Source organism: Pteropus medius, unplaced genomic scaffold (assembly GCF_902729225.1).
Source record: "Pteropus medius unplaced genomic scaffold, Ma_sr-lr_union100, whole genome shotgun sequence".
NCBI lineage: Eukaryota > Metazoa > Chordata > Mammalia > Chiroptera > Pteropodidae > Pteropus > Pteropus medius.
In genome coordinates this window covers 4,658,031-4,684,660 of record NW_024342475.1, presented here as the reverse complement: position 1 = coordinate 4,684,660, position 26,630 = coordinate 4,658,031, and the positions used below count along the sequence as shown (strand labels likewise).

Genomic DNA, 26,630 nt, shown 5'->3' with positions numbered 1-26,630 from the left:
ATATATATATATATATATATATATATATATATATATATATATATATATATAAAATCTTTCAGTACACTGTGAGTTGAGGGCAGACTGCCTTATCCATCTTCAACAGACCACGTTGAAGACTTTGGAAGTTATAAAGGGTGGAGAGTCACTAATTTCGACTAGGGGAGTAACATGACCTGACTTGCATCTTTAAAAGTAAAAATTTTGTTATGGAGAACACACAGTGGTGGAGTTACGAGCACAAGGAGGAAGCCCTGTTAGGAGGCTAGGAAAGCAGCCCAATGAATAATAGGGGTGGAAACTATGGTAAGAGAGGTGAGAGGTCATATTCCCAATGTATTTGGAAGCTCTTTTCAACAAGATTTGCTATGCTCTAGAGGTGTGAGAAGAGATGAAGTCAAGGACTCTGTCTTTGGCTTGAGCAGCTGAGTGAACAGAACGTAGTTTAATGAGAAGGGGGACACTGGAAAAGACAGTAAGTTTGTTTGAAAAATCAAGAGTTCTACAGGGAATATTTGTAGATGAAATTATGTGATCTAAGATTACTTCGAAATAATCCAGAGGTCTATATATTTCATGAATATCTTTATTAAAAGTCAAAGCAAGTTACTTCTCTGTAATGAAAGTTAAAACACACATGCCATTTTGACATCTATTCAATAGATTGTATCTAGGAAAATCACTGTGAATATTATTTATACTGGAATACAAATTCACATAAAAACACTTTCTTTAAAACATACTTTATTTTAGAAAAAAGTTAAATGTAGGCCAAGTTTTTTAAAACCTCAAGTGTTTTTTTTTAAATCAAACTGATCTAAATATTTAGACAATTAAGACTCATTCCACGTCCCCTAATTTAGCTAACTACATTATTAACAAGGCCATATTCATGAGCTTGACCTTAACTTTAAAAAATAAACTTGTTTACATTTCACATTTAAAAGAATTTCAGCCTTCAATTTAAAAGGCCCAATTTTACAAGTGCGATTTTAACAATTCTTTTTCTTACAATGCTTTTATTAGATAAAAACTACTATTAAAATTTTGATTTGACTTCAGAAAATCCTGTTTAGGTCAATACTATGACTCTAAAAGCTTCCACATGTATTTTATTAATATCTGAGTCAAGAGTCTAGATTCCTATAGAGATTATGTAAACACTTTTTCTTTAAATTGTTTATTTCATCTTGATGATAAAAATCATCAAATACTACACTGCTAAAAGAATTTTTCCTTTCTTGGCTTTGGGCCATTCAGTGTTTTTTTCTATCTCAAAAGTTAAAATTATTGTTTTCCTATATATACAAATACTGTTTGAGCATAGATTTTAAGATAAAAATGAACTTTAATATTTTATCATTAGCACCTGTTGCAAGGAGTCAGCCAAATCGGAGGCTTTCTTCACTAGAAAAACTAGCTTTAAACCAAATATTGTTTTTCCTCCTGTAACTCACATTTGTCTATTGAATCAGTTACCCAATCGTCTTGCAGAATTTTAAACTTTATCTTAAGAGTTCTTCGGAAAGCTTTAAAATCTACAACACGACTATGATCCTCCCCAACGATTACATGAGACACTCCCTCAGCTAAACAAGAAACAACTTTTGCTCCATGAAATCGAAGCTCTAAGGCTGTAAAAGCTAATCTTGTTCCCTCAATTTCGGTACTCAGGTCATTAATAACAGTATACAAGTCTAAATAAATGGCGTAGTGTCGAAACATACTGAGGGGAGAGCACTCCCAGGAATATCGATATTCTAAATCAGCAATCACAGAAGCCATTTCTTTAGGAGTCTGTTCACTAGAATTTTTAATTCCTGAGAATACTTCCTTCAGTTGGTTCAAATCTGTATCAATAAAATAACTATCACCATAACAATCATATTCACGGGCAAAATGTTTTTTTGTTGATGGGCACATATGGATCATAAAGCGAGGCTGCCATGGCACACAGCTTTTGGTGTTAAAACATTCTAACAGCCACTCAGGCTTGACAACATCATGTTTATTTGAAGAAATTATGTTTTTCACTCTAATGTTCTCAGACCCTGCAATAATACAGTATGTGTCTGGGCCTGGGTTTTGTACTATATAACCACCAAGTTCTGCAATTCTGTTCTCCAGATCAAGCTTTGGACAGCTCTCAGTTCCACTCATAACACAAAACTCTACATCTTCAAATATACTGGAAACTTTGTTTACGTTAGAAAGGTTAGGTGCTTTTAAATGTTCGATTATTCCAATAACTTTCTTAGTCTTTGGGGCAGCTTTCCGCTTTTTTTCTTGTGGTTCATCGTCGCCACCTACGTAAAAGTGTTTAGATGCAAGCTTTCCAGATGCTTTCCCTCGAAGTTGTTCTAAGTCATCCAGAGTCATACATTCACGCCACTCTTTGTCTTCTCTTATCTTTTCAATTCGAGGAAAACGCAAAGTACAGCCAGTTTTATACATATCACTGGGAACAATCTCTGTCGCTTTAATCTGAACAATGACAGAATTACAAGGTTCAATGTACACTTCCGGCTTCTCTGTTCCACATACAATGCTACGTGGTGGAGCTTTTTTATGAAAAGGCTTCCAATATTTGGCTAATTTCAAGCCCAGATCATACAGTTCTTTCATGGTGTAACCTGAGCCAACACGACAGAGAGTATGAAACACTGATGGTTTTTCACCAGAAGGAGGCTTCTCTGTTACAGCACACAAAAAATGAGACATCATTCCACCCCGTGAACCTTTACCCCAATAGCCCCCGACAATTATGACATCCAGTTCATCCATCAGTCCACTTACATACTCTGGTTTAATTTTTAACCATCCTTCACCTCTTTTGTCCGGCTTATAAATGGATAGAGGATGTTTTACCATGATTCCCTCTTCTCTCTTATCTATTGCTTCATTCAGAGCATCAATTACTTCTTTCTTAGTATGAGCCTGTGTTTTCTGTACTATTTCTATTCTACCTGGTATTGGTGTAATAATACTAGTAAGAATTTCATACCTCTTTCTCAGGGTCTCATGTCCTAGCTTTTTATTATTGACCATCAATACATCAAAAACACAGTAACAAGTTTGCAGATCAGAATCTTCAACCATTCTTTTGATATCAAACTTATTCCCCTTTTGCATAAAAGTCTGTGTATTAGGATTATAGGCCATCATCTCACCATCAAGGATACAGACTTGTATATCTGTTTTGAATGCGTTATGAACAAATGGTGTAAGAGAACCTTCCTGTGGAGAAGCACCAAACTGTTCTGTATATTTATATCCATTTCGGGAGAAGTATTCGTATATATCCCCATCTTTATGCATTTGCATTCGCTCACCATCTAGCTTGGTTTCGATGTAGAAACTCTGGTTTTTCATGTCCTTCTCAATTCGTTCAATATCTGCTATTGCAGCTAGCATTGGTTTAAAGGCAGAGAATAAAGTGATAGAAATATCACTGAGTCCTACTGAAGGATCATGCAGTTGTCTACAGACTTTTTCCAGATCTGTGGTGACATTATGCAACTCAGCAGCATCATTATGAAAAACAGAAAATACAGTTTGCTCACTAAAACCAAGTCTTAAGTCCTTTATTATCATCCGTATAAGCCACTTTTGTTCAAGTGCTGAACTCTGAGTTATAAACTGAAGAAGACTCTTCTTTATTAGGTCTTTTCTTTTGGAAGAATTATTGCTGGCAACTGAGTCTAAAATGTCATTTACTTGCTGTATGCTTAAACTTCCTTTCTGTAAACATCTTGGTTTCAATACAAAGTATGCAATCATGGCAAAGTCTCCAGCATCTCCACGAGTTCCAGTAGGTGTTCTGTAATTTAAAAGTTTAAGAGCATCTTTTCCTTCTCTAGGTAAATTGAGCAATTCAATATAAAGCTTAGCAAGCATAGTTTCTTTGATTCCATAGGCCATTCTCTCTCTTTCTAGCTGAGGAAGAATAAGTCTCATTGCTGGGTAAAAAGAGTCTGTGACATTTTTTTGGTTCTTATGAAGGGCATCATGAAATTTTCTCCAAGAATCTAAAAATTCCCTGAAGTATCTAATTTTTTCTGCACGTCCTTTACTTCTCTGTATTCGTTCTAAAGTTGAACATAAATCTGCAAAAGGAACGTGAGATGCAACAGTTTGTGAAGTTGGTGAGGCAGCCATGGAAGCGATGATGAATCCTCTCGTTTAACTAATAAAACAAAAAGAGCAACTTTAAAAGATAAAACTCAACTATATATTTAATGTAAAGACCTTACATAGAATACCTGGTTCATAATGTTTGCTAAATGAAAATAGATCAATGCTTTAAATTCTATAAATAATGTCTCTTTTAAATCTCTATATTTAATAATAATGAACTATTTTACTTCTACTCTATTTAGTATTTATGATCAAAAGTACCACTAGTCCTATTCCCCATATTTAGAATAGTAAAATTAATCATTTAATTGTTTTCCTCTAAATTACAATTTCTATTGAAACTAATTATTCCATTCCTTATTTGGCACATAATGCCAAAGATGATTGATAATAATGATAACAACAAAAAACAACAAATATGGTTCAATTCACTATACTTCTGGGCTTCTGAGGTAAGGTTTTTCTTTATTTCTCCTCTTTTTCTGTCAGATACAGCACTAAAACCAAACTTTTTTTTTTAGAACCAAACTTCTTAAAACAGATGTTTTCTAAAAATCACTAGGTCACTAATTAAAATTTGGCCTTGTAGGAAATATGAACTCCTACATAGATAGAGCTCTTCATACACAAAAAAATAGGTATCTTCTTCCTCCAGACAAACAAAGCTTATGTCTATGTTTAGTTCTTCACCGGTAGCCAAATCACTCTGGAATTCAGAATCCAAATCAAAATACTCTCTCCATGAAATCCTCACTTGACCTCTTTTAACTCTATTTTATTAGAGTTAGTTACAGTTTCATAAATTTAAATTCATTAGTATGCTTTTCTTTTGTTTATAATCCCATGCCAGTTACCTCCCACCAGCCACCACCACCATTCACTGACTACATATGAACCAGGCACTATACCATGGGCAAATATGGTATGTTTCTTATGTCTTAAGAAATCATACATCTTGTAAAGAAAAAGGGATATGATGGGAAGTAATTATAAAATGCTGAGCTTTAACAAATATAAAAACAGCAAAATGTCATTTTTCACTTAAGTATCATCTAAAATGTGCACTCTGAAAGAGAAGATACCTACTAAGAAGGGCTCTCAGTGGCTAACTGAGCTCAAATTTAAAAAACTGAGCCTAGCAGCCATTACTACATAGGGACCTCTCCTGCAAATTGCACTTCAGTGAGAAGTCTGCAAAGAACTGCCTGCCTGCACCGTGCTCTTGATATCTGAGCCAGCCCTTCCTTATAAAAAAGTTCCTGGAATTGTATTTCAACCAACAGAACCTAGGCTTTCCCCATCCAGTAGGAGCTGCTCAGTTATATGCCCATCAGCATTTTACCAACCAATCAGAATGGCTTCATTCTAACCAATCAGGACAGTGCTTATTGGACCAATCAAACTGCAAGGATTTGAAGTTCTCATTTACATGAGGATGAGCCAATCAGGGACCAGGGGCAGGGACTACTGTTTATATAAGTCGGCTGCCAATGGCATAAAGAGTGCACTTTCCCTTTCTACCCAAGACTGAACTGCTGATGGTGAACCATCAAAGACATCAGGACAGGTTAGTCTGGTGGGAGAGGGGCCTTGCCCCAGAGCTATTTCATAGCCATACTTCTTTTTAACTGGGCTGTATCATTGATGGAGCTACTTGCACTGAATAAAGTTTCCTTCTTCACTGCACCCCAAACTGAGGATTCCTGTTGGTACTGCATTGACACCAGTGACATCTAACAAGTACCTTGCTGGGCTGGGGTCTAGAAAATTTCTTAAATCAGTCACCACAAGTGTGAAATTTTTTTGAAGTTTTATATATTCATGCAAGTTCTATTATAATCTACAAGGTATCAGAGCTATTTTAATATGGTTTAAATTATGTAACACTAAAATAGACTAACTTTTCAAAAGGGAATCTACTATAATGCAGAGACCAGAAATTCCCTAACTCAGCAAACAAAAACAATCACATACACTATTAGTACAAGACTACATTATCTAGTCTCTAGTACAAGAAATTGAATGGCTAATTACTGTACCACATTTACTAAACTGTCAGTCTCTAGAAGTCAGAAATCATGTTGCAATTTCTACCACTAGTGCCTGGGGAGACAGGTTTGTTGAACGAATTACTAAATACCTAGAGTTGAGTTCCTTGGAAAGCACATTAGGGAAAGACAGGACAGACACACCATAGCAGATGCTGAACCACTTTATGAACCGCACACACACACACACACACACACACACACACACACACACACACACAATGGGCTGTATTCAGTCTGGTTAAAAACATTCAGCAGCTATAACTGCACTGGGAAAGATTCACAATAGCCATTTGCTGGCTTATAGGGGAAAAAAGCCACACTTTTCAGTCTAATTCCTGACAAAAAAATCTAACTTCTATTTAGTCAGTTAGACCAAGAGATAAGCTCATGACACTACATTCCTGACTGAGACTTTTATCTTTGAATTTAGTAACTGCTTCCCTTTGCTGTGTCTCATTTGCATAACTGACTGTACCACCTGGTTATGTATTTTCACTGTCCTCTCAAAACATTCTCCCTCAAGCCAGTACCTTATGGCATATGTCGTATTTACAATTTATGTATATGTAAAATGAAGTATGTGAAGAAATACTTGTTTAAATATTCAAGTATTGGTATAGTTTCCAATCTATCTGTAGATTTTACATGAGCTCAAAGTTTCCCTCAAGTCCAAAGGCAAAGACTCAAATTATTTTAACTAATGTTGAAATCTAGTTATGGGTATAGATACACATGCATTGTGAAACTGCTATAGAGATAACAAAGATTCCAAAATTAGTATAAAATGAATAGACTTAAATATTTTTGAATTTTTAAAATTGTATCAAGGGGAAATATTAGGCTTTCCACTGCTTTTTTACATGCTCTGTAATTTTATTTTCTGGATTCTAGAGTTATTTTAGCTGATACTTCCAATTTGTGAAAAAAAACAAAAACAAAACAAGGAAGTTTGTGGTCAGAGCTCAGGCTCTAGAATCCAATAAATCTGAGTTCAATTGTAGACTCTAACAATAGCTATGTGATATAGGGCAACTACTTAACTTCTCTAAGATTCAGTTTCCTTAAGTGTAAAATCGGGTTAAAAACTAGAAATTAAGATGAGAATGACATCAGATAATTTATATAAGGTGCTTAACATAGTACCTGGCATTTAGTAAAGTCTTTTATCAATTTTAGTACTATAATGCTTGTTGATCCAAGCAACGTTTAAAATATAAATATTGCAAAAACACTAAGCAGATAAGGAAGGAGACACTTTACTTTTTGATAAGGAAAGCTTTCAAGAGAATGAATACCAGTAATTAGTACACAATAATGACGCATCATCCATTCAAGTGCTGCTGGCATTGTCCTAAAGTGACACAAAACACACTAGCAAGGTTGTGAATATGAGAGATGTGTCTATTTTATTGGAAAGTGACTGGTATAATTGAAGTTTCCTTCGTGCCACCTGGACAAGATATATAAGAAGAGAAATAAGGTAATTCTCTCCAAGCCTACAGTCTCTCCTAACTCCACCTGCCAAATCAGTGGAGAGGTCTACACATGCCTGTGCCCCCAAACAAAATCTTCAACGGACCATGAATGAATCTGACCCTGGGCAAAACTTATTCCTCTCTGAGCCCGAAGGTCCCCACTGAAGAGTGGGTAGGGCACTCAGAATCGGAACGTATGCAATTAAAGCAACCAACACGGTCTTGAGAGAAAAGCGCAGGATAAATTCTAGTTACCTTGTCCCACGTCCCAGGGGTGCGGGTCTAGTTCAAGCGCCCGAACCAAAGACCTGGTTCCTAACGCAGCGCGGTCTTCGAAGTGCTCCGTACCCCTCCCATGTGGATCCAGTGGGCGGATGAACTAATTCATCCAAAAATTTAATTATTAAATTTTTTGGTTAGAAATAAAAATTTAATTATTAAATTTTTTGGTTAGAAATAAAAACTTTTAAGAAAATAAGCATTTGCCATACTGAGAAGACGCGATATCACTCCTTTCTGCTTTGGTCACCCAGGGCTGCCCAAACTTCACCTCTGACTCCCTCGGTGGACTCCGAGGCCCCTCCTGGGCCGGACCGCTCTATAAAACGCCTACCTGACGCGAAGCCATACGCACAGCCACCCAACTTGAAGCTGGAACGCGAGCAACCGGTTATACCAGCGGCTCCTGGCGCAGGCGCACTCCTCACTTGGGGGCAGGGGGAGGCCGTGACGTTATGAAAATGCTGTGCGCAGGCGCAGTTCCACTTTGTGCTAGTGAAGCCGTGACGTCATAAGAATAAAGTGCGCAGGAGTACCAGGATGACCGCCCACCTTGCTAGGCTGCAAAGAGCCTGAGGGAGCTCACGTAGCAGTATGTCTAAAAACATGGCTCCAGATACCGTCCCAAAGCAGCAGGTGCTTTTTGCAAGAGGTTGACTCATGAGTGGATTTCGTCGCTGAGCGAGACCCAAGAACACTTTGTACATTGGCTCCTTACTTAGACTATGAGCCTGATCTCGCTCTCTGCTTAGCCCGCTCATTAGCAAGTGACAGGTTTTCAGTTCTGTTCCCTGTATGTAAACAGTGGTACCAATACTCGTCTTACTGGTTGTTTGTGAAAGCACGGGTCGAAGAGGGCATCTTCCCTCCCCAAACATGTTATTTAAATGGAAAAATTGGCTTTTGCAATATTGTCTAAGGCTGTCCGTTGCTATTTGTTTTTCATGATGGTACAACTTGGATATGTGTTACCGCAACACAAAAATAACAATTCATAATAACACATAACATATAATTCATAATATAGACATAAACTGTTGCATGACCAGATCTGTGCAAGGAGTTAGTTATTAGGCAAACTTGATTGAGCACCTACTATAGTAGTTTCCCTAGGTATACAGGATTGAGAGGTGAAAACAAAACCAATTCTTATGTTTCAGGAGCTGTTGATTTCTACCAATACTTTCTTTTAGCCTTTCTAATATTTGGTTCAAAGGGAATCAAGGTGTTTTCATTAAGTATCTTCTAGCGTTGCTGTGATTATTAATTTATGTAAGCAGTCTACCTTAGTCCATGGCCCTTATTAGGTGATCAACAACGGGAAGCTTTCATCATAAGTCTTGGCTTTGATCCGGAGCTTTCCATCTGGTAGCAGAAATCAGCAAGTTCTGCGTATATAAAACAGTACGGAGAATAAAGAATGACCAAATGGTGGTGGGGAGTGGGGGGTGGGGGGAGGGTGGGACATCTATCTGTAAATAAGCAACCCAGTACAATTCAGTGAGGCAGAAGTTGATAGTGAAGCTAATGAAGCTCCAGCTTCAAGGGCCCATTTTCGAGGCCACTGAGAGTAGCCCTAGCAATGTTCCCATAGTCCTGTGCTTTTGCAAAATTTGCAAAAAATAATTTTGCATTATTTTTCTTTAAAATGACCCTCTACATCTTCCAAGGTTCAGGCCTCACAAAACCTGCATCTGCCCGCGATGGTCCACTCTGACACAGTAAGAGACGGCTGTGCTGGGAGAAGACTTAAAAAAAAAAGTAATGGTAAAGCTTTAAAGTACAAGAACTCATTCCCATACCCCTAACAATTCTATAAGGCAGACGCACTTTCTTCTATAAGAACTGCATCCAGCAGAGACATCTGGTGGACTCCGAGGTCTCGCCACAGAAGCTTCGGACTTGGGGAAGGAGTCCTCACAGTGCCCCGAGGGCGAAAAGGCAGCAAGATAGCTCACCGCAGCGCAGTCAATCGAGCCCACCAGAATGACGCGAAATCCTGCGGCCCGGAACGGACCTGTTTTGTCTGTCTCGGCCACCGTTGCGGGGGACTCCCCAGACCGCGGTTTCTGCGCATGCCCAGGATGGGGGACCGGGTTCCCACTACTGGGAGAAAGGTGGAGAGCAGGTGATGTGGGAGCCGGCCGTGGCATTTGCTGGCGACACCGAGTTTGGGCCGGAAGTAGAGGAGTCGAGACCGGCGCCGCAGGATCTCCGAGCTAGACTGTGGCAACAGCGGTGGCTCTTCTGCTGGAAGAGGACGATGAGGAGCGACGGAAGCGGCACGGCGGGACGCTGCTGCGCGGCGCTGGGTTGCGTGTTCGCGACGGACTGCGCAGCTTGCGAGCAGATCTAAGTAAGTGGTGTGGATCCGCGGAGTCCGCTCCCTCCAGTGGGGTCGCGGGGGACGTCCGGCGGGGGCCTCTCCGGTGTCCTGGTCCCGAACCACCTCCCCGGGAGTGCGGGGCTGCGCGCCTAGGGCCGTGCGAGACCCAAGTCTCGCCGCCCCGGCCGCGGAAAGGAGTCCATTCCGCAGCTTTGCTAGCGCGGGGGAGAAAACCAAACGAACGCCCATGGTGGAAACTGAGGCGCGCGGTTTACCGAAGGCCCTCTGGTGCCCTGTTGGGACTGGTGCCTAGAACGTAACTTAGAATCATATGTCAGTGGTATTTCCAGTAACGTGTACAAACCAATACGTAGCAAATCATCCCATCCCACCCCCGCTCGCCCCCGCACAAGTGAAAAGTGAAAAATCCCAGCTCCTAGATCTGAGGAATAAAGTAGCCCTGATCCATTCACGTCACTAACAGATTTAGACCTGCGAATTTCATGGCAGGAAGTTTTGAGTGTTTAAGAAACAGCACAAGAACACTCCCATACAATTTGTCAGTTTTGCTCTGGATTTTTGTTAGCATTTATTTTCTGCAAAATGCATTATTATTATTACGCAAGGTCTCATAATCAAGGACGTCTTTTATTCATCAGCTTTTACATGTTTACTATGCAATAGTAGCTGAATAGAAATACAGAAGAGGATATGGCTTTAAGTTTTGATGTTTGATTTTCATCGATCTTCTGGTTTCTTTCAGCATGGATTAATACTTATTTGTGCATGCTTGGATTAATCACATATCGTTTCCTGAAAGCTTAAATTTTATACCACTTAATTAGAATTCGTGTTTGTCCATCGTGTTATTTAATAATTATCCTAAGACGTCGACTGCCCCAATTCAGTAATTGTTATAGAGACTTACTATGTGCCACACACTGCTATCTACTAAAAATAAGAGTTGAAATGAGATGAAGTCATTGTTACCAAGAAACGCAGTCTATGTAAAGCAGATGAGTTACACTATAAGTGCCATCTCATTAATTTGTACAAACTACAGAATATGGAATGGTTGGCAGTAGGGAGTAGAGGTCCAAGGAATGCTTTCTGAAGGAGCTGGTACCTGAGCTGGGTTTTAACAGAAAAGAAGCCATTGCCCTAATTAGTTCCTATGTGCAAATACTCGGTTTTTATCCAGAGATCTTATATATTATTTAATCCAAATCTAACAGAACTTCTAATTGTACTTACTTTCACTTTGCTGTAACAGATAATAAAATACCCTAAATTTTGTCCTTTGAAAGTAACTGCATTTATTAATATTGTGTATTACATTTGACCTCAGCAGTTTTTCAATTACGTTTCATCCCCCTTTTACATATGAAGAAACATATACTTAGAGAGGATAAGTGAGTTGGCAAAGCCACCTAGCTATTAACAGACCGAGTCCCAAAACACTCTCCACTGCACCACATTGCCTCCCATTGAAAATTAATTTGGAATGTTGGAAGCAGGCAAGTTTATGAATATCTGTACAAACACCACCAGCCTTCTTGGGCACACCTCAGGCCTCTTGCTCTCTGAGGATTTATTAACCAAGTTGTCCTGGATTAACAATGTGATTTAACCGTGGGTATAGGGAACTGTTCAACCTAACATTTTTCTATGATCTCTGCTCTCTTCTATCTCAGGGGAATTTATTTCCGTTTCTCTGTTTTTCATTAATTTAGAACTGAGAGATTCTAAAATCTAATGCTTGTTTATTCACCTCAACAATGTCCGAGATTCTTACATACTCTTTTTACACCTAAAGAATATACCTAAAGGAGATTCTAGTTCTTAAAATTACTAAGATTTTTTTCCCTCAGATGATAGACTTCTAATAAAGTATTACATTTTATGTTACTGTTTCATATAGGTGTTAACTCCTTCAGCAGTACATTGTATTGGAATTGCAAAGGTGTAGTATTTCCAGAACATGAACTAGAATTCATGCGTTTATGAGCTGGGCTGAGAGTCTTACTTTTTCTGTCACATTGACTTTATAAGAAAATAAATTCTAAGTTTCATCTATCTCATTTACAGTAAACTATAAAATTACTCCTTTTTAAGAGGGAAACTTCCTGAATTTCATTATCAGTCAATTCTAACATCTGTTTTGCATTTTCATCCTTGTAGATTTTTTTTTACCATTTTTTTCTTATAGATATTTATAATCTTAGAATAAATTGTGATTGGCTTCCAATATTTGCCAAATCTTCCATTCTTCAAGTGGAAGGGAAAGCACAGAAGTGCTACTACATTGCTGCCTAGTATAATGTTCGACATATCTGCTCAAGCAGATTTAAATTCCAGTTTAAAATGCTCTGAACTATTCAATTACTATCCAACATTTCCATAGGCAGTTATTGTTCATTTGTCCCATAGGACTGTTAATACACACTGTTTCATTATTAATGACATGTGGATAACCATTAGGGAAATAGATAATTCATTCTGTGGTGTCTCCAGCACACTGATAGCAGTTTTTTGTGTTTCCGTTTCAGTTATGCAGCTGGCATGGTTTCTTAACTTCCCAGTGCTTAGTAGAAAAAAAGATATATTTGTGTAGGAATGCTGAATCTGAGTTCTATATTACTTGAAATGTTTGGAAGCTGTGAATTCTCCCAGAGTCCTTAATGAGCACCATGGGATACTCATTCTTCCTGTGATATAGATGTTAGCAATGACACATGAATTTGTTTTCCATTTTTTGCAGTCTTCACTTGAAACCTACACATTTTTCTGTCACTTGTGGGTATGTTTTTTAATGTATAAGCGGTTTTTATTTTTAAACAAGCCATTCCTAAAATTATCAATTTGAGGTGGACGTAAGGGCCTTTGAAATAGTAGTTACCTTATGACTTAGGATATTTTTTATTTTATTTATAATTAGTTAACCTTTCGTCAAATTGTTTTGGGGGAATGCTTATTTAATGCACGTATAGGTAAAAAAAGATTTCACCTATACAGTTGGCAGAATCAGTAAATCAGTATACACTGCAAAACAATGTAAACTTTTGCAATTAAAAAATAATTAGAATAATTAACATTTACATATTTTGATGAGACATTTCTGACCTTCATTAAAATATAATTTGTGATTGAAAACTTATTTGTCTGATTTACTTTGCTAGTTAGTGGGGCAATAACAGTTAAAATGTTTCCATTTCTGTAGTTTGAGTTTTAGTTCTTGATATATTTAAATTGTTATTCTTTATTTTTAGTTTTGGATGAAATATTGCTGGGTAAAGTGAATACCAACATCAGTGGAAGAGCTATAAAATTCATTGGCAAGGAGGAAGTTGAGAGTCGTTGTTACTCTAGACTTGGAATTAATCTTTAATGTACTGTTTGTCATTTATTTCTTATTGGAGAGAATAACCTGAGTTCCATTAACAAAGCAAAAGAAAACACTGCTGAGTTCATGGAAACGCATGAGAGTTCCTAGTATATTTATTTCTTGGCTTTTCTTTCTCCCCTCTCATTAATTACACACTCCTAAAACATACTATGCCTGTTACACATAAAGATTGTTTAGCCAAAGTTATTTTCTACAACTTTAACTGTGTGCTCTTTAAAAATATATTGCTTTGATAATAGTGGTCTGGGAAGGAGACCGAAAATGTATGATGAATAAAATATTTTACAAACCTCAACTGAAACACAAAATTACTACATCCGTGCAACAGAGATTTATAGAGACCCGTTTTTAATCTTGGGTGCATATTTACATCTCTCACTAACTTTTCAATTACTGTTAAAAAAATCACATAACCAGGCCACCAACCTTTTAGTGTAGTAGTTGGTAAAGACAATATTATTTATCAAATGCTTGTTTTCCAACTCTACCTTTCATTTTTCTATGGCCTGTAAAATATGTGAGACCTTAAGAGGTTATTCGGGTAACCTCTTTGTTTAACAAAGGTAGAAATTCAGATCCAAAGTAAACATGTGAGATGCACAGATACCCATTCAAAATGGGTCATACCACATTTAAATGTGGACTTGGTTAGTGATCTGAGAATATAGGAAGCAGCACTCACTGGGTAAAAGCCTTACTCAGGCCCTAGCCCAGGCTGAAAGATCCTCATTCAAAGTTTGTTATCTGTCTTAACGTTTATGATCTTTGGGAACCTGAAAAATGTTAGGTTTTTATTATAGCTAGTTCTGTTCCAGCATCTAACAAACTTTAGTAACCTGTATAGATTATAATGCACAAAAGATTTAATGTAGTACATTATGCATAATTTGAAGGAACAAGTCTCTGGGAAAGGAAGACAAGGTTATATAGTTAGTATAGAGCAGTGGTTATCAACCTTTTTGTTTTCAGAACCCCTTTACATGTTTAAAAATTATTGAGGACTCCAAAGAGTTTTTGTATATGTGAACTATACCTAGAGATATTTATTGTCTTAGAAATTAAAACTGGGAGTTCATAGAAGACATAACTTTGTCATTTCAAAATAGCAGTAAAAAGTCCATTACATATTAACATAATAGCATGTTTTATGCAAAGCAACTGTCTTTGGGGAAAAAATGAGCAAGGATTATGGCATTGTTTTACATTTTTGTAAATATCTTTAATGTCTGCTTAATAGAAGACAGGCAGATTTTCATGTTTCTGCATTCTCATACAGGAGGTTTAGGTGAAATATATGAAGAAAATCGGGTTCACACAAATTTGTAGTTGTAAAGGAAGAAATATTTTTATAGTCTTTTCAGATAATTGTGGATATTCTTTGATACTATAATATTCAAAAGGTGGTAGTTTCTTAAAGGTCAGTTGCATTGTGGCATCTGAAACTTATATAAAGAACTTTTTGTCTCTTTTACATTAAAATCTATTGGTTTATCTTATAATGAATTTTTTACCCATGCTTGATTTTGTAACATGCTTTTAGAAAATTTCTTAATTTGTCTTGTCGAGCAGGTTCTTCCAAATGTTGACGCATTTAATAGGTTATCAGAAACCTCACTTGTTAATATCACCGTGATGATGCTATCTGAAAAATCTCTAAGTCCGGGAAGCTATTGGCAACTTCATTAATTTTCCAGAAAATGCCTGCTAAACCACTAAATATAAATAACCAGTTTGTCAATTGTCTTTTTAAGTAAAAATGGTGCTACCTAAAAAGCAGCTAGCTCAGCTCATGACTCAAAAGATATTTCATTATATAGCACCTAGTGCTTTCCGTGTCCTCCCCATTTTGTCAAATACTTGTCACACAAAATGTTTAAAAGGTGTGTACTCATTGGTTGAAATAATAATTAATAATTTTAACTGCTTCAATGACATTCTTAAATAAAACTGATTTCTACCCCTGCTGCTTCTTTCCAGGAGCTGATGGTGATAAAGAATACAATGATTTCTACATTTTGGTGCTACTACCATTCTTGCTAAGGCTCCAGCATACACTGCAATAAATCCCATCACTAGTTTTGCACCATCAGTGCAAGTGTCAAACAGTGAAAAGAAAAATAGCATTTTAGTGTAATTATAATATTGATCTTGAAAACCCCTTGAAAGAGATTGGGGAGGCCCTAGAAGTCTCCAGTCTTTGAGAACCACTGGCATAGAATGATCCAGGTTTAATAAGGACCTTAAAGTTCATGCAGTTCAACTGCTCTAATTTCTCCCACACTGTCCTTGCCAAGTATTTATTTAAATTATGCTTGAATACTTCTAGTTCCCGTGAATAATTGTGTGAATGAATAAAAATAAGTGTCATAGGCAACTGTTTTGTGGAAAGTAAAAGAAATTCTTAACCTTGGAGTTGTACTTTGTCCTGTTTTTAAAAAGTTCGCATAAATTTCCAGTCGGTTTCTATGAGTAATCAAGCATGATGAAATCCAGAAATTATTAAACTTATGTTGTAAAGGACACATAGTTAAGCTTTTATTTTCCTTTTGCTATATTTAAGGGAAAGTGTGATCTCTTGGATTTTCTTTGTGTCATCTATAATTAAATAACGTATGTTAGACATATACAATTATATATGCCCATGTCTTTCCTGAGTAGATCATGAGCTACTTAAGAACAAGAACTGTGCATTTATAATCTTTAAATAGTCTATAGTACCTAGGCACTATGATTCACATAGCAGGTATTCACACATATTTGTGGCATTGTCTTTAATCTTTAAAAAGTATGGGAGGATGCATTGTAATCTATTGAGGCTGGAAAGCCAACTGTGGCACCATGTCAGTGGTCCAAGTTGGGTTTGAGAACTCCCTGGGGACTTGGTGGTTATGTTCTGAGGACTCATTGTAGCTGGACATAACCTTGGTATTGATCTCAGGTTTTTTTTAAATCATATGTTTATAGAATATTTTTCTGTAGAAATGTAACCATTTGCAGTCCTCCAAGTACATATATGAAGTGATTAATTGAGATGAGTGTGTCCATCTCTCAATTGACTTATTACTCAGCTAACACTTGTCAACATGGTGGTTCTGACAGCTTAACAGTTTTAAATTGTACTTAGTTTTAGTCTTAAATTGTTTATTATATAGTCATAATGGGCTAATATTTAAAGACAGGAAGCATATGTAGTAGCACTAAAGGTGATCAAAACGCGTTAATGAGGACCATAAAATTCCCAAGATGATATCACTAGATCTGTGTGTTGCATTCATATGATCAAAATACTTACATAGTGTATCAGGATGTTGCTAATACTTCAAAACCATTATTTTTAAAGGAAAACAATTGTAATTATATCTACTTTATACATTATAATAAAAATTCATCATGCTTTTAGTAGATTATTTCATGAGAAGTGCTTACTAATATCAACATGACATCTCTAACCACTTCAATAAAAAGCACAAACACTAATTTTAAGGTTGACTTCATTCAAATGTAAGACCTGTGTGTGTTAAAATAATGTGCCTAATTTTTGATGCTATAGCACATCATTAAATTTTAGTTTGTTATATATTGAGACCCAGAATCAATATATAACAAACCTATGTTTTTTAAAAATACATTTGTTTTCACATGGTTTTTTATGTTCATACTTAACATAAAGCATACAAAACATTAGGTAAGGAAGAGGATGTGTTTTAGTTTTGGATAAGTTTGAGATATCGATGAAGCATCAGGCACTCAAGGAACAGATAAATCAAGGTTGTAGATGGAGTAGACAGAATGGGAATAATTCATGTACAACTGTGATAGTTGGAGCCATGTAAAAGAATGATATCATTGAGGAAAAGAAGATAAGGGGAGAGGACCTTGAAAAGTGCCTAAATTTAGTGGTAGATCAGGAGAAACACAGCGATTTGAGGATATCAGAAGCCAAGGAAGAAGCAGTGTTTCGTGCCACTTATGTGTATGGTGTTGCAGTGTGAATTGAGAAGAAACCTTTGGATTTATTAGGAAGTGAGGTTTGCTTTTTGTGAGTGATCATTATGAGAGCTCAGAGATCAGATTCTCAGTAAGTAATTAAGGAGTTACTGAGGGTGGTTAAAGCCACAGAGACAGGTTTTAGAGACCTTTGACATGAGAGCTGGTGTGGTAACACGGCAAAGGCAGAATTGAGTAATGGTAATATATTTATTTAAATGTAGACACAAGGTTAAACACATAATAATAATGCAGAAGCAGCATGAGAAATGAGAAGATATTGGTTGACTAAGATACCATCTCTATAGATCTAATGTTCTTTCCCTCTAAGCAACCCTTCTAAGTGGTATAAACTTTGATTCCACTTTGAGTATATTAAACTCACCATTACTCTGATTGTTTATGATGATAAGATGTTATCAGCACATGCACTTCGGCATGCAAAATAACCTGGCAAATAAATAATCGATCTCTTCTGGCAACACATTTCATAAATATTTTGCTTCATGGGATGTACTTTAAGGGGTAACTAGTCACCTTGCTTGTTCTGCATGACCAGCAGCAGTGGTCTTGGGTTCAGCTGGACATTCTCACTCACAAGACCTAATAGACCATACCTGACCCCAGCCTCTCTGCTTTATTGGAAGATATGTAATAGAAAACCCAGCATATAAGCATGAGGTATATTGTTCCCAAGTGATAATTCAGGCTACTGGAAAGGAGACACATGGGTGGCCACCACCTACCTGACTTGGCTGCTTCATTCTCCACAGGAAACAATATCTTTTATAACAGCACATGGGCACAGTGTCCAGGTACAGATTATATATCCCATGCAGAAACACCACTCTTTATACTTCATTCTTGGTATGTATAGCCCTGCTCACTGCTCAGTCCAGACTTAGCTCACCAATAGTGGTCAGATTTACCACACAAAATGTTTCTTAGAAACAGCTGACATCCCACCTTTTTGAGGTTTCCAGGGAAACCATGCTAGAAGGTTAGCCAGAGGCAATTTTTTTTATGGAGAAAAAAGGTTTTGTTAACTGTTTACTTACACTTAATTGACAAAATAAATGGAAAATTTGTATATTGGTAGCTGTAGAATTTGCAGTGGACTATTAGAGGCAGTATTCATTTATATTGACTATCATAACATTTGGGTCTATGTAAAGTTATTTGTATGTCTCAGCAGATGGCTCCAGTAATTGTACTTTGCTGGTAGTTTCAGCAAATTTAGTAAATAAAGAATCTTACATTAAGTTTGCTTGTTCCAGTGTCTTTAAGAGTATGAGGAGATATGATATAGACTAGGGAGCAGAAAAATAAGTCCGTTACAAGCCATTGTAAAATTATGTTTATCACAAAGTCATTTAGTTAAGGTGACTTTTCAAGAATGCTTTGTGGAAAACTGCAAATTTAATCACTATTTTTCTTAACCAGTAATGGACTCATATGTAATTTTTCTGATGTCCACTCTTAAACATATGCCCAGTGCTCAGCATAGTTATGTTTGTAACATAACATAGTTAGGTAGAGTAGCATACTACCCAGTATGCATTCAGTAGTGAAAAAGAGAAATACAAATCCTGGCCTGATAGAATTAAATTTGATATTATATGTTGAAGTTGGAAATTAAAGAGGCTACTTTTTTAAAAGATAATTTTTCAAAGTTTGCATAATTGAAAAAATTTTAACTATATAGATTTAATCTACATGGGTTTGTGTGAGCATGTGTGTGATTTGAATTTTAAAACATGCTTTGTTCTTGTATTAGGAGCTTTCTGTTTTATCTGGTGTTGCAGTAGTTTTTTTATAAGAACTTTAGTTTGAAAGTGGAGTTAATTCACTCTTGGTTATCTAGACTACAGAAGTGCTTTGCCATGCCTTTATCTAATTTCTAGATTTTTTTCTTTTCTTACAGGTGTGTGGTAAATTCTGATGTTGTTAATTTGAGCAGAGCACAATTAAGAATGTAGTAGTACAGCCAGAAATACTAGACACAAAAACAAATAAGTTTACTATATCTATAGTATTTATAAATGCTTTTAAAAATTTTATTTAATAATGCAGATCAGCTTTATATATAGGCATTTTTAACTTCGAATTCTACTGAAAAACAAGTGAGACTGGAAATAAATGTTAAACCCAAGATTATTCCACAAATATATGGTAGAGAAGACTTTAAGGCTGATGGAATTTTAGGATTTTTTCCTACTATATCGCCAAATACCTGATGTTTGAGTTACTCATCTCTCTGATACCTCTCATAAATGATTGGCCTAACTATGGAAATACAGTAAAATTTTTCACTAGAGAAATGTCTTAAATGGTATCTTATTTTCCAAATAGTACAGTGCTCTGGTATGCTTGTATTTTATATCCCAAACCTTGTTAATCCTAATCATTACACAAAAAAATCTTTTATCTTATTGTTTAGGTTAATGCCAGTGTGTTTTCATATTTCCCCAGTTCAACTTCTGGGTACAAAAGAAAATCATTCAGATATTGTCTATACTTAAAAAAATAAAATTAAGTAAATGTTAGACGTAAAATTTAAGTGATCAGATGTGTTGTTAAGATTTATCCACCACCATGAAGGAATATAGAGTAGCCCTGTGTAATTTAAGCTGTTGATAAATAGCAGTCATAGACTGTGAAGGGCCTTTGTCATTGACCTGAAATAGTTACTTAGTATTCCCTGCAGTTGGTTTACTTGGCTACTGTAGTGCAGCCTCTTTCAATCTGGTTTTTAACCAGGTCTGAGTTTTCAGGTATTGCATCTGTAGTTTTTAAACTGGGATTTTCATTTTCATACACCTGCTTTTCTCTAGCTTAACATAGTGCCATTGTAATAAAACTTGCTACAACTGGGTGGCAGTGTTGATTTCGGAGAAACTTCAGAAAAATGCTGTGTAGTTTATGTTCAGTCATTTGAATATGATTTCAAATTTGAAAATATGTTTCATGAAATAGTAAATATATTTAGTGAAATAATGGTAAAAAGTATATTAAATCATCTTTATAGCCAATCTAATTTAACTTGAGTTTATGTTTTTTAATGTTTAAAGCTAATATTTATTAGCTTATGACATTCAGTACAGTTTTAAAAATCAGTCATTAACAATCTTTTAATTTAAGAGTAACTTACTTATGATAATTTTATTAGTAAGAGAATTTAATATCTTTTAAAACTTGGTAAATATGTAAGTAGATGACTACCATACAATAAAAATTATAACATCTCTTACCTCTTGCCTTAAAACAACATATATAAACTTTTTTATGGATAAAAATTGACTTTTGATAGCTTTTCTTCTGTATTTTCTTCTTATCAGGTATATTTTTCAGCAATGTTTTTAAAGATTTCTGTCCAGCAAGTCATTTTCTTCATTAATCTCTGGTTCTCAAATAGAATTTCTGTTTCTTTGTTTCATACTTATACCCCTAGTATTTATGGCCTTATCAATACCTCATAGCAATCGATGTTGACTCACTCGTATAAAATTGCAATAAGGACTGTGTAATAGATTTTGCATATTTTATGAAACTAGCAATCTGAAATTTCTTTTTAGATGCGAAAGACAAATTGAACTTTTTCTTAAATATAATACAACATTAGAAACTAGTAGTTAATTTAAATTATGTTTTGAGTTTAGTGTGAAAACCCACAGATAGAAAGGAAAATATTTTAGTCTTATCTTAGTTTGTGTAAATCATTTTTTCTATACTGTGAAAAAGAAAATTGAGAATATCAAATTGGTCTTGAAAGAATAGACTCTGTTAACTACCTCTTTAATAAAAATTTCCCTCAACCTGCCTAGCTCAGTAAAGCGGCTGTAGGGTACAAAATTAATATTGAAAAATCTGTTGTGTTTCTGTACACTGATAACACACTAACGGAAAGAGAAATTAAGAAAACAATCTCATTACAGTTCCATCAAAAAGAAAGAAAATACCTGGGAATAAATTTAACCAAAGAAGTAAAAGACCAGTATATTGAAAACTATAAGACATTAATGAAGGAAATTGAAGAAAATACAAATAAATGGAAGGCTATTCCATGTTCATGAATTGGAAGAATTAATATTGATAAAATGTCCATATACCCAAAGCAATTTACAGGTTTGGTGCAATTTCTATCAAAATTCCAATGGTAATTTTCACAGAAATAGAACAAATAATCCTAAAATTTCTGAAGAATCACAAAAGACCCAAATTAGCCAAAGCAGTCTTGAAAAAAGAAAACAAAGGCATCATACTCCGTGGCTTTAAACTGTACTACAAAGCCGTAGTGATCAAAACAGTATTGAATTGGCATAAAAACAAGCACATAAATCAGTAGAGCAGAATAGAGAGCCCAGAAATAAACTCACACATAAATAAATGGTCTATTAAGTTACAACAAAGGAGCCAAGAATATAATGGAAAAGGACAGTCTCTTAAATAAATCATATTGGGAAACTGGATTACTGTCTTACATACACAAAAATTAACGCAAAATGTATTAAAGGCTTTAATGTAGACCTGAAACCACAAAACTCCTAGAAGAAAACATAGGTGGTAAGCTCCTTGATATTGGTCTTGGTAATGATTTTTTTAATCTGACACCAAAAGCAAAGGCAACAAAAGCAAAAATAGACAAGTGGAACTACATCATACTAAAAATTTCTGCACAGTAAAGGAAACCATCAACAGAATGAAAAGTCTACCTTTGAATAGGAGAAAACATTTACAAGTCAACTATCTGGTAAGGTTTTAATATCCAGAATACATAAAGAATTCACACAGCGCAAAAACTTTTTAAAAAATCTGATTAAAAATAGGTGAAAGTTTGGAATAGACATTTTCCCAAAGAAGACAGGTCTATGAAAAAACTCCTCAACATCACTAATCGGAAATGCAATGAGATACCTCAGACCTGTTAAAATGACAAGTATCAAAAAGACAAGAAATAAGTGTTGGCGAGGATGCGGAGAAAGGAAACCCCAGTGCACTGTTGGGAATGTAAAAGTAAATTGGTACAGCCACTATGAAAAACAGTATGGTGGTTCCTCAAAAAATTAAAAATAGAACTATAATATCATCCAGCAGTTTCACTTTTGGGAACTTATCAGAAAAAAAATGAAAACACAGCTAATCCACTTATGCCCCTGAGCTCTCCTGTTCCCTCATATAAGAAACTGGGAATATGGTATCAACTTATTTTTCTATCAAATCAAAGAGAGTACATGAATGAAAGTACCTGGCATAAATAAGCACTTTTAAAAAATGAATATAATTTGATGACTATTTGTGTTTCATAAATATAGCACTGGAGGGAGAAAGAAGATTTGGCAACAGAAGGGAAAAAGGTAATTAGAACAGTTATTTTTGTGTATGGATAGATGGATGGAGGCATCCAAGGATTCACCCTACTACCATAAATTTTTATGTCATGGCTCTAATGTGAAAATAACAGATGTATTTTGAACGACTGTTCATGTCTCTTTCTTTCTCTTTAGGACACTTACAGAGTGCTACAATGGAAAAGTCCTGGATGCTGTGGAACTTTGTTGAAAGATGGCTAATAGCCTTGGCTTCGTGGTCTTGGGCTCTCTGCCGTATTTCTCTTTTACCATTAATAGTGACTTTTCATCTATATGGAGGCATTATCTTACTTTTGTTAATATTCATATCAATAGCAGGTATTCTGTATAAATTCCAGGATGTATTGCTTTATTTTCCAGAACAGCCATCTTCTTCACGCCTTTATGTTCCCATGCCCACTGGTATTCCACATGAAAATATTTTCATCAGAACCAAAGATGGAGTGCGTCTAAATCTTATTTTGATAAGATACACTGGAGACAGTTCGCCCTATTCCCCAACTATAATTTATTTTCATGGGAATGCAGGCAACATAGGTCACAGGTTACCAAATGCATTGCTTATGTTGGTTAACCTCAAAGTTAATCTTTTGCTTGTTGATTATCGAGGATTTGGAAAAAGCGAAGGAGAAGCAAGTGAAGAAGGACTCTACTTAGATTCTGAAGCTGTGTTAGACTATGTGATGACTAGACCTGACCTTGACAAAACAAAAATTTTTCTTTTTGGCCGTTCCTTGGGAGGAGCAGTGGCTATTCATTTGGCTTCTGAAAATTCACATAGGATTTCAGCCATTATGGTGGAGAATACATTTTTAAGCATACCGCATATGGCCAGCACTTTATTTTCATTCTTTCCAATGCGTTACCTTCCTTTATGGTGCTACAAAAATAAATTTTTGTCCTACAGAAAAATCTCTCAGTGCAGAATGCCTTCTCTTTTCATCTCTGGCCTCTCGGACCAGTTAATTCCACCAGTAATGATGAAGCAACTTTATGAACTCTCCCCATCTCGGACTAAGAGATTAGCCATTTTTCCTGATGGAACTCATAATGACACATGGCAATGCCAGGGCTACTTCACTGCCCTTGAACAGTTCATCAAAGAAGTAATAAAGAGTCATTCTCCTGAAGAAATGGCAAAAACTTCATCTAATGTAACAATTATATAATGTTTTTCTTTTTGAAGTACTGTATTTTGTGCAGAATGATAATGTTCCTTTCTATAAGTATGCTATGTCTGTACTTGTCTGAAGAGTGACATTAAACTTTAAAAGGACTTCTACTCTCCTTTAAGATGATCCAAATAGTTTTTTACATTTGAAAAACTATAATTCTTGGGATTATTTCGTATATTTTAAACCTTTCAATGTGATTATGTATCCATGTCTTCAGTTTAATGTGCCAGTATAATATATTTAAAAGTTTCTCGTTGCTAAAGTATACTCTATGTGATACTTAGATTAATGGTTGCCTGTGGAAGGCAGGATGTAAACGAGAAACTTTTGGATATTCTTTAGTAAATATTGGGACAATCAATCTAAGCAAACTTAGTTCTATAACTGCGTTTTTCACCTTAAAATGAAATGCATGATGATATTTTATTCCTTGAATTATGCAATGCAATGTTTTTAATGTAAATAGCACTGGTCGTAGACCGATGTATATGGTAACTTGGGTTATATCTATTTTTATGTAAACTATTTTGTTTTTGGCAAGAAGTGAAATTGAAGCCTGTGTGCAGGTTGCCATTGAATTTTGCTCTGGTGAATGCTGAGATCCAGCTTTTTTTTTTTTTTTTTTTTTTTACAAATAAATGGGACCCCACTTTCCAATATAAATGCACCATGTTTTGTTAGGTACAGCTGGATCGTGGCATGTAAAAATAGAAATTTAGAATTTTACTGCAGCTTTGATGTGCATATTTGAACTTTTTAACATTCGTAATTTTGGTGGCAAAGAGAATTTTAGCTTCTATCAATTTCATAATTCTACAGGTGAATAATGGCAGTCATAATGAAGATTAGAACTTAAGAATTAAATTAGGAAGCCTTATCATTACATAATTGTACATATTGTTTTACAGAAATTCCCACATTTGATTTCTAAATCCCAGTATCTAATCCATGAAAGCCAAGATATCCTTTATTGGACACTCTCAAAATAAAAGTTACAAAAACAAGCAAAAAGACTATGTTCTTTGGTTTAATGATTCAGTTAAGTAGACCTGCATCACAAGACAATTTTAGGAAGTCTTCTTTTCTACATGTAGGAATGTAGGGGTGAGGGAACTCTAGAGGTTTTTATCACAGAACCTATTACCATATTTAACAGTTAAATGGCTATCAGTGGAAAGTAGTATTTAGATATACAGAAAAGTAAGAGAAATCTTAAAAAAATAAAAGCCCCTTAAAACTTGCAGAATTTACCTTAAAATATATATATAAGCTTTGAGGCATAGTTGTGCTAAGTTGTTTTAAGCAGTCCTCAAAAATTAGATGTAATTGAGCTGTGTACATTGTTAGTCAGCTTTAACATATTTTGAATATTTTAACTATGTATTGGCTTTATACAAGCAGCTAGATCAGAATAATGGGTCAGTAATTTTGACCTTAATTTAAAGTTTTTCCCATGGAGATAGGGCTAGAAATACTTTTGCCAAATAACATTCTTATTCACTTTATGTTAGTATCTAGAAAACAATAAATTATAGCAAGTATGATTTCTAAAGGTTAATGTTTTTCTACAAATTATTGTAAAAATCATGCTTTTAAAAAAATTGGTAATGCATATCATGGAAGTGTATTTTGTATGTATAATTTCACTACAATTAAAGGCTACTTTTCATCTTATCAATCACTGCTCTGTAAAATGACTATCCTAAATAGTAATGTATTAAAAAGAAAAAAGTTAGTACAACAAAATGTAGTGTATCTAGACATGAGCCTATGTGGCACACCTTAGACTTGTAATATTCTTCAAAGTTTACAAAGTATTTATATTTTCATGTAACCATTAAATCTATACTATGGGGGAATTTATCAACTTTAGTTGTAAATATTTTGCTGATGAAGTATAAAAGCTTTTTCTTCATCAGTGTTTGGTTTTATCCTGCTTTTTTTTTTTTTTGGTCCTAGAAGTTTATAAACAATGTTTTCTTTTTCTTTCCTTTTTTTTTTTTTTGCTAGGACTAAAAGTTGCGAAGTACTTGTATCCCATCTCTACCTTCATTTTCTTCTTTAGGTTAAGGAGCCTTTCTTTCTGCAGCAAAAGGGAGAGGCAGTTTCTAGGGTTGTACACCTTCTTTCATAGTTTCTATATTTGAAATTATTTCCTTAGGTAGGAAGAGAATAGAAAACAAACTTATTATCAGAGGTCTGTGAAGCCCCATAGCATCGTTTTTCAAAACGTCTACTTTTTGACCAAAGCATTTGGTCTTAATAAAATGTGAATTCTTCATAAGTCACTTCTTCATTTTGAACACAGAATTTAGTGGAAATAGAAGTATGTTCATTTTGTGTATTCTGGCTTGCTTATGCAAAAGCAGCTATAAGAGTTTCCGAATGAATTTTAAGTTATTAAGCTACCAAAAATTTGGAAATA

At 35.4% G+C, this 26,630-nt stretch overlaps 3 protein-coding genes across 5 annotated transcripts; 1 reads left to right on the top strand and 2 right to left on the bottom strand.

Annotated features, from left to right (window-relative positions):
• Positions 1-568: 568 nt before the first annotated feature.
• LIG4 (DNA ligase 4) lies at positions 569-8,370 on the bottom strand. Of its 2 annotated transcripts, XM_039866296.1 has the most exons (3): positions 8,277-8,364; positions 7,919-8,042; positions 569-4,106 (listed from the first exon to the last, which is right to left on the bottom strand). In XM_039866296.1, the coding sequence occupies exons 1-3, from the start codon at positions 8,289-8,291 to the stop codon at positions 1,423-1,425; spliced, it is 2,823 nt and encodes a 940-aa protein (XP_039722230.1). In that variant the 5' UTR covers positions 8,292-8,364; the 3' UTR covers positions 569-1,422. The 2 variants fall into 2 exon arrangements, with proteins under 2 accessions (XP_039722230.1, XP_039722231.1); XM_039866297.1 differs by lacking the exon at positions 7,919-8,042 and having other exon boundaries at positions 8,277-8,370.
• On the bottom strand, positions 4,141-10,532 carry LOC120605347 (uncharacterized). Of its 2 annotated transcripts, none has more exons than XM_039866300.1 (3): positions 9,901-10,532; positions 9,228-9,330; positions 4,141-4,186 (listed from the first exon to the last, which is right to left on the bottom strand). In XM_039866300.1, exons 1-2 carry the CDS (start codon positions 10,515-10,517, stop codon positions 9,321-9,323), a joined length of 627 nt encoding a protein of 208 aa, XP_039722234.1. In that variant the 5' UTR covers positions 10,518-10,532; the 3' UTR covers positions 4,141-4,186; positions 9,228-9,320. The 2 variants fall into 2 exon arrangements, with proteins under 2 accessions (XP_039722234.1, XP_039722235.1); XM_039866301.1 differs by having other exon boundaries at positions 4,150-4,186; positions 9,773-10,532.
• Positions 10,132-25,883, top strand: ABHD13 (abhydrolase domain containing 13). Its single transcript, XM_039866299.1, has 2 exons — positions 10,132-10,298; positions 23,166-25,883. The coding sequence occupies exon 2, from the start codon at positions 23,186-23,188 to the stop codon at positions 24,197-24,199; it is 1,014 nt and encodes a 337-aa protein (XP_039722233.1). The 5' UTR covers positions 10,132-10,298; positions 23,166-23,185; the 3' UTR covers positions 24,200-25,883.
• Positions 25,884-26,630: the final 747 nt, after the last annotated feature.

Excerpts from the sequence above, each read along its gene's own strand:
- LIG4 (XM_039866296.1), bottom strand. Across the intron at positions 4,107-7,918 it reads CCCCTGGGACGTGGGACAAG|ATTTATGTTCAACTTTAGAA; the intron begins GTAACTAGAATT and ends TTCCTTTTGCAG.
- LOC120605347 (XM_039866300.1), bottom strand. The coding sequence starts at position 10,517 with ATGGGCGTTCGTTTGGTTTTCTCCCCCGCGCTAGCAAAGCTGCGGAAT.
- ABHD13 (XM_039866299.1), top strand. The coding sequence starts at position 23,186 with ATGGAAAAGTCCTGGATGCTGTGGAACTTTGTTGAAAGATGGCTAATA.